This window comes from Corythoichthys intestinalis, chromosome 5 (genome assembly GCF_030265065.1).
Source record: "Corythoichthys intestinalis isolate RoL2023-P3 chromosome 5, ASM3026506v1, whole genome shotgun sequence".
NCBI lineage: Eukaryota > Metazoa > Chordata > Actinopteri > Syngnathiformes > Syngnathidae > Corythoichthys > Corythoichthys intestinalis.
In genome coordinates, this window is record NC_080399.1 from 13322606 (window position 1) to 13330257 (window position 7652).

Sequence of the window (7652 nt, forward strand, 5' to 3'; positions counted from 1 at the left end):
AATGCCAGGGGGGGCGCATGTGACCTCGGAGAACATGTTTTATGTGTTTTTTTTTGTTGTTTTGTTTTGTTTTTTGCCGTACTGGAATAAAGTGTACTTGCACATCCACTCAGTAGGTGGCAGTGGCGCTCTCATTTTCAGAGTGCGCGCAGTATTTTTGAACTAAGGAAGAGCACTCAGCACACACAGACAACAGATATGAAGAGCAGTGTGCCACCGCCGTTTTCGAAAGCCGTTTTCCGACCGGACTCACTCACGCAGCGACCCACTGTCTTGTCCGGTTCTCACGTCGCCGCCCGAGAAGTGCCATTTTCGGCTTGGGATCGTCACGACGACTGCCCTCACCTACGGTTCTACCTCGGCCGCCGTGAATGCGCTTTTTTCGTGCCGTTTGCCTTTTAGTTTTGACTTTTAATACAGTGGGTGATGATGAAAGACCACTGTTTACTGTGTCTAAAAATAATTATAGCAGACAGCAAGAAGCCAAATCAATTAAGACGCCACTTAAAGACATTAGACCCCAATCTCATTGTTAAGCCGCTTGATTTTTTCAGTGAAAACGTGCCAAATATTGCCAACAATCGTCCTGCTTTGTCAGTGTTATATCAGTAAGCCAGTGAGCATTGTTAGCATGCTAATTGAAAAATAACTCCACATCATTGCAAAGGAGGTAAATACTGTGAGCAGCAAAAATAAAAACTGTCCTGTCCAAGGACACCCCCCCCCCCCCTTTTTTTTATTCAGATTTGTTTTTTCGGTCAAATTTTTTGGCACATTGTCCTCATGAGTGAATGTTTCTAATCAATTTTAATTTGGTATTATTTACTGATTTTATTACATTTTATTTTTCTGTATCAAATGGTCAAAAATGTACCTTGAGTGTATTTTTTAGTTTGGATGTGATTTTTTTTTTTTTAATTCAGGCAAATTGATGCACATCAAGTCTTCTCTGTTACAAACAAAACAATGTTTATAATAAAGTTATACTTTATTATAAGTTGATCTATGTTACTTTTTTTCTTTATTAGAAAAAAGGACACAATGTTAGGCAGATGCGTATTTATAATAGTAATTTTATAGACAAATGATACTATTTACAGTGGCGGCAGAGAGTTTGGGGGGGCGTGAAACATTTAAGTCTTCCTTGGGGGGGGCGTGACAGAAAATAATTGAGAAGCACTGAATTAGACTAAAGCTTGCTGTTCTATGATCACGTCGGCCTATTCAATCATCTGGCGTCCCAATTTTTATTTGACACCAATTGACCAGGGAAAACTGGAGATATGATCCTTTTAATTTCATAACAGGAACTATTCAAACTAAGAACTATTTTCTCTGTTAGAGGGTACTCATGCTCTTTGGATGAATGATGCCTCACTTCTGCAATTTTTTGTTTTTTTTGGGTTAATGCAATTACGTAATGAGTTATAGTACTGAATAATAATAACAGTTTACAGTGGGGCAAATAAGTATTTAGTCAACCACTAATTGTGAAAGTTCTCCTACTTGAAAAGATGAGAGAGGCCTGTAATTGTCAACATGGGTAAACCTCAACCATGAGAGACCGAATGTGGAAAAAAACCAGAAAATCACATTGTTTGATTTTTAAAGAATTTATTTCCAAATTAGAGTGGAAAATAAGGATTTGGTCACCTACAAACAAGCAAGATTTCTGGCTGTCAAAGAGGTCTAACTTCTTCAAACCAGGTCTAACGAGGCTCCACTCATTACCTGTATTAATGGCACCTGTTTTAACTCATTATCGGTATAAAAGACACCTGTCCACAACCTCAGTCAGTCACACTCCAAACTCTACTATGGCCAAGACCAAAGAGCTGTCGAAGGACACCAGAGACAAAATTGTAGACCTTCACCAGGCTGGGAAGACTGAATCTGCAATAGGTAAAACGCTTGGTGTAAAGTTATCAACTGTTGGAGCAATTATTAGAAAATGGAGAACATACAAGACCACTGATAATCTCCCTCGATCTGGGGCTCCATGCAAGATCTCACCCCGTGGCGTCAAAATGATAACAAGAACGGTGAGCAAAAATCTCAGGACCACACTGCTGGACCTAGTGAATGACCTACAGAGAGCTGGGACCACAGTAACAAAGGCTACTATCAGTAACACAATGCGCCGCCAGGGACTCAAATCCTGCACTGCCAGACGTGTCCCCCTGCTGAAGAAAGTACACGTCCAGGCCAGTCTGCGGTTCGCTAGAGAGCATTTGGATGATCCAGAAGAGGACTAGGAGAATGTGTTATGGTCAGATGAAACCAAAATAGAACTTTTTGGTAGAAAACACAGGTTTCTCGTGTTTGGAGGAGAAAGAATACTGAATTGCATCCGAACAACACCATACCCACTGTGAAGCATGGGGGTGAAAATATCATGCTTCGGGGCTGTTTTTCTGTAAAGGGACCAGGACGACTGATCCGTGTAAAGGAAAGAATGAATGGGGCCATGTATCGAGAGATTTTGAATGAAAATCTCATTCCATCAGCAAGGGCATGGAAGATGGCTGGGTCTTTCAGCGTGACAATGATCCCAAACATTCAGCCAGTGCAACAAAGGAGTGGCTTCGTAAGAAGCATTTCAAGGTCCTGGAGTGGCCTAGCCAGTCTCCAGATCTCAACCCCATAGAAAATCTGTGGAGGGAGTTGAAAGTCCGTGTTGCCCAACGACAGGCCCAAAACATCACTGCTCTGGAGGAGATCTGCATGGAGGAATGGGCCAAAATACCAGCAACAGTATGTGAAAAGCTTGTGAAGAGTTACAGAAAACATTTGGCCTCCGTTATTGCCAAAAAAGGCTACATAACAAAGTATTGAGATGAACTTTTGGTATTGACCAAATACTTATTTTCCACCATGATTTGCAAATAAATTCTTTAAAAATCAAACAATGTGATTTTCTGTTTTTTTCCCACATTCTGTCTCTCATGGTTGAGGTTTACCCATGTTGACAATTACAGGCCTCTCTAATATTTTCAAGTAGGAGAACTTGTACAATTGGTGGTTGACTAAATACTTATTTGCCCCAATGTATATAGATTAACTTTCTGCTGAGAAAAAAAAATACCATTGTTGAGAAAAAAAATCAAACATCGTAAGCAGTTACCCATAATGTTACTCATTACTTGAGTATTCTTTTCACCAAATACTTTTTACTTGTACTTCAGTATATTTTTGGATGACTACTTTTACTCTTATTTGAGTAAAACGTTACTTTTATTTGAGTAAAATTTTTGGCTATTATACTCACCTCTGTACAGCATCCATTTTACACTGAAAATAATACATTGATTGTCTGTAGCGATTTTAATGGCAATTGCGACAAAGTTTTTCTTCATTATAGGTCTGTGAATAATCAATTTAGTTCAGAAGCCTTGCCGTGTCAAGGTCCAATTTGTGAACATATCATGCTAATGATCCTCAAGTAAACACTGCTTCAAAGATTGTCAGCCTGCTGCAGATTGTGCTTGGAATTGGGTCATGCCAGAATTAGAGAACATTTTGGTAGGAAGATTCTAAAAAAAGAAATGCCTTCACTTAAATTTTTTTTTTTTACCTATTCATCAATATTATGTAATAAACAATGAAAAGCTTGGTTAGCACAACTTATCGATCAATGGCATAATTTTGTTTTGTGGTCACAGTAGTCACAGTAACAGGGTTGCAAATCTGTACTTATGTTAGCTTTTTCACAGGAGTAGGAGCTAGCTATTTAGCTAGCTGTTACCAGGAGGATAAACTTACTTGTGTAAATAAATGAAGAAGAAAAAATATCTTATTCTGATTATATGGATAACAGGGTTGCATAGGGAAAATTGTCTGGCGATGTCAAACTGTCAAACTCCAAATTCCACAAAAAAATAATTGCTATGTTTATTAACCACGGATTATGACTGAATTATGATTTTTTTGTTATAAATGTTTTATAACCGTTTTAGAGATTAAATTAAGACATCTTTTTCCACCGCCTTCGTTTCTAAAAGAGTTAGAGTGCCAGAAAAAAATCAATTATTTAAAAATTAATAAGTAAAAAATATATTTTAAAAATGCAAATTTAGTTTTTAAATACTTAAAAAAAAATCAAATCTTAATAAAATGAAAAATTAAGAAGACATAAATTGAAACAATTGTGCCGCTTGTGTATTTTGCTCTCGAAATTTATTTATTGTTTTATAAATCTCTTGTGACCTTGTATGGCTTAAATCTCTGGCTGCCATTGAAGGCAATAGACGTCGAATCCATTTTAACTGGGAGCCCCTCCCAGTTGAAATAGATTTGACGTCAGTTGCCATCAATAAGTAATTTCAAAATCAATTTCCCTCTTTTACTAACTACCACAACACATACTGTGACCTGGGCTGGCAGTGAACAAGTTAAGGTAATTAGTGCTGCAACGATTAATCAGTTAACTCGAGTAATTTGTTTAGAAAAAAAAAATCGAATTAAATTTTGCTGCTTGGAGTATTCGTTTAATCAAAGTGGCATTGTAATGGTTTGTTTTGAAAGTGTTTGCATTTAGTTTTATTGATTTGGGTTGATACACTGCCCTCTAGTGGCAACAGTGAATATGACATTACACATTTCACATGGCTTAATCCAGCTGCTACCCTCTAGTGGCAACAGTGAATATGACATAACACATTTCACATGGCTTAATCCAGCTGCTACTTGTTAAAACCAACATAAACTTAGTTTTTGTTTGAGCTTATGTTTTCTAAGGCATTCGTAATTTAGTTTAAAGGTATATTTAGCCGTTTTTTGTGGGAATATGTGTTTGAACCATTTGTTAAGAGTATTGTAAAAAAAAAAAAAAAAAAAAAGTGCATTCTATAGCATTTAAGATAGCGGACTTTGCTATGTAAGTTAGCCAATTGTTCTTTTGTTGTACTTAGATCATCATTTATTTTTTTCATACCGTTTGCGGCTCAGCTCAGGTATTTACCAGTAATTTTTTAATGTTCCTTATCCGATTACTCGATTTTTCGAACAAACCAGTTCATCGATTAATTGACTAATGAATAATCGATAGCTGCAGCCCTAAAGGTAATGATTATTTTGAATTAGGGCTGCAGCTATCGAATATTTTAGTAATCGAGTAATCGACTGAAAATTCTATCGATTAATCGAGTAATCGGATAAAACAAATATATTTTTAGGTGAAGAGCAATTATAAATATACATGAGAAAACAAGACATTTCATCCAATCTTGAACCATTTTCAGTCAATCAATGTCTTTATTTTCGATGTATATTGTTGAAAACAGCCAACAATTGCATCTCAGATGTAACTAGAATTAAAAAAAAGACAAATTCACTGCTTTCACTCAAAAAACCTTTAGATCTTATTAAAATATATATACATTTATACCTAAAAATGCCATTACGCTTGATAACACACATCACTTAAAAGTTAGGATTTTTTCCCACCTGTTTCAATTGAATTTCTATTTGTGTCAAGCCATTTTTAAGTTCTAGTTAAGTTTTACGCTACTCTAAACTGTAAGTCCTGATAGGATTTTGTGTTTTTGCAGTGTTCAAGATAAATGTATGATACAGGCTGTATTGGAGCACATTAGGGACCAGTGCTACTTGGTGTTTTATCCAGCAATGACTACTAAGCTAAAATTGATAGTTAGCATTATTGAGTTTTTATTTTACACCCTTATCACTCCACAAAGCTATGTTATGTTAAAGCCCGTATGTAAGACACGTTACCTACGCATCGAAAGTGGTCATAATTAATAGAAACCTAGCCCTCCGCAGGGTCTAACGTTGCGTGAGCTAGTGACTCAGGCAGTAACGTTAATCTTATTTTTTAGCGCTTAGCGCTCTTTATTAGCGCTTAGCGCTGTACTGCTTTAAGATGGCCGCTGTTTATTACCGCTGCCCAGACGCGGCCGAGTCTATCATATTGCATCTAGTTCAACATACATGTGATCTCTATGAGACTCCTCAGATGCTACCTGCTACTAACTTAACATCACGCGGGCTAGTTTTTAGCAACGTCGGCGTAGTTTGGAGCGGCTGTCGGCTGCGGAAATGTTTTTTATATATTTTTATTGCTTCTTTCTCTACGCACGTGACGTCAGCGCGTTGTCCCGCATTAAAAGTAGTCCGAGCGAAACGTGATGCTTAGAGCTGTCAAAATAAACGATTACTCGAGGTGAATAAAATTACTCGGATCAGTTTTTAAACTCGAGTTACTCGAGTTGCTCGAGTATTCGTTTCAGCTCTATTTTGAATAGATATCCACTGTAGTGACCACTGTCACTTATTCCCACTGTTACAAGAGAGAACAATTAAACAAATAATATCCCGTAAAAATAAATTTACATTTTATTTTAAGTGTTTTATTTTAGATCAAACTTGATAATGTGGGACATGAGAAAAATAGAATTTTAGGGGGACTCTAGACTTATTCGGTAACTAAAAAAAACATTCTGAATCATTATTTTCGCTTGTTTTTTGTTTAAGATTTGGTTTCAGGGCAAGTGCATTTACTTAGAAAGAGAATGTTTTAGTAATTTCTATGTACTAATTAGTGCTGCAACGATTAATCGATTAACTCGAGTATTCGATTAGAAAAAAATATTCGAATTAAATTTTGTTGCTTCGAGTATTCGTTTAATTAAAGTGGCGTTGTAATGGTTTATTTTGGAAGTGTTTGCATTTCGTTTTATTGATTAGGATGGATACACTACCCTCATTTCATATGGCTTAATCCAACTGCTCCCTGTTCAGACCAACGTAAGCTAAGTTTTTGTTTGGGCTCATGTTATTTTAATGCATTCGTATTTTAGTTTATAGGTATATTTAGCCGTTTTTCGTGGGAATATGTGTCTGAATCACTTGTTAGGGGCATTGTAAAAAAATGTTAGCATTTTATAGCATTTAAGCTAGCGGACTTTTGCTATGTAAGTTAGACAATTGTTCTTTTGTTGTACATAGATCCTTATTTATTTATTTATTTTATACCGTTTGTGGCTCAGCTCAGGTATTTTAATTTTTCGTGTTCCTTATCCGATTACTCGATTATTCGAACTAACTAGTTCATCGATTAATCGACTACTAGAATAATCGATAGCTGCAGCCCTAGTACTAATAATGGGATGTAAAATGTCCTCCAATTCCAGAATGACCTGGAAACTGTTCTGTGCAGGGTGGGGATCCATCCCCGTTAGAAGCATCGTGGCGGGCCAGCCAAAATTCTCAAAAAAAACTTCAAATATTCAACTTATTTTTAACAGAAAGCTGCGAGGTGGCAGTTTTTCATCGTTGTGCAGCTCAGAGAGAGAAAAAAATTGCTTTACAGTGACCTTGAAATGAAACACACATACACAGATGCAGTTATCCGACAGGTCGTACACGTCGTTGAGCAGAATCTCCCTCAGATAAGGGCACGCTTCCGAGATGTAACTGTAGCCCGTCTCCGTCACCTATGACAGACAGAGAATAAAAACGTGTCTTCGCTGGAATGTGAATCATCACTTCCCGGGCCCCATAAAATGAAAACATACATCTGGAAGTGAGCATAACTGAGTGTGTTGTCATGTATGGACGTGAGCACATGGCGAGCGGGTGGGCTGATTCGACAGGCCCGACCCCGTCCTTCCTCCCCTCCCCTTTCCCTCCTC

General features: G+C 37.2%; 1 protein-coding gene across 1 annotated transcript in view; it reads right to left on the reverse strand.

The window, feature by feature from the left end:
• The window catches only part of fbxl13 (F-box and leucine-rich repeat protein 13), a 69461-nt gene that overhangs the window by 8682 nt on the left and 53127 nt on the right, over positions 1–7652 (reverse strand). Inside the window, 1 exon segment of the mRNA XM_057836890.1 lies at positions 7356–7454. Within this exon segment, the coding sequence (XP_057692873.1) occupies positions 7356–7454 (99 nt within the window).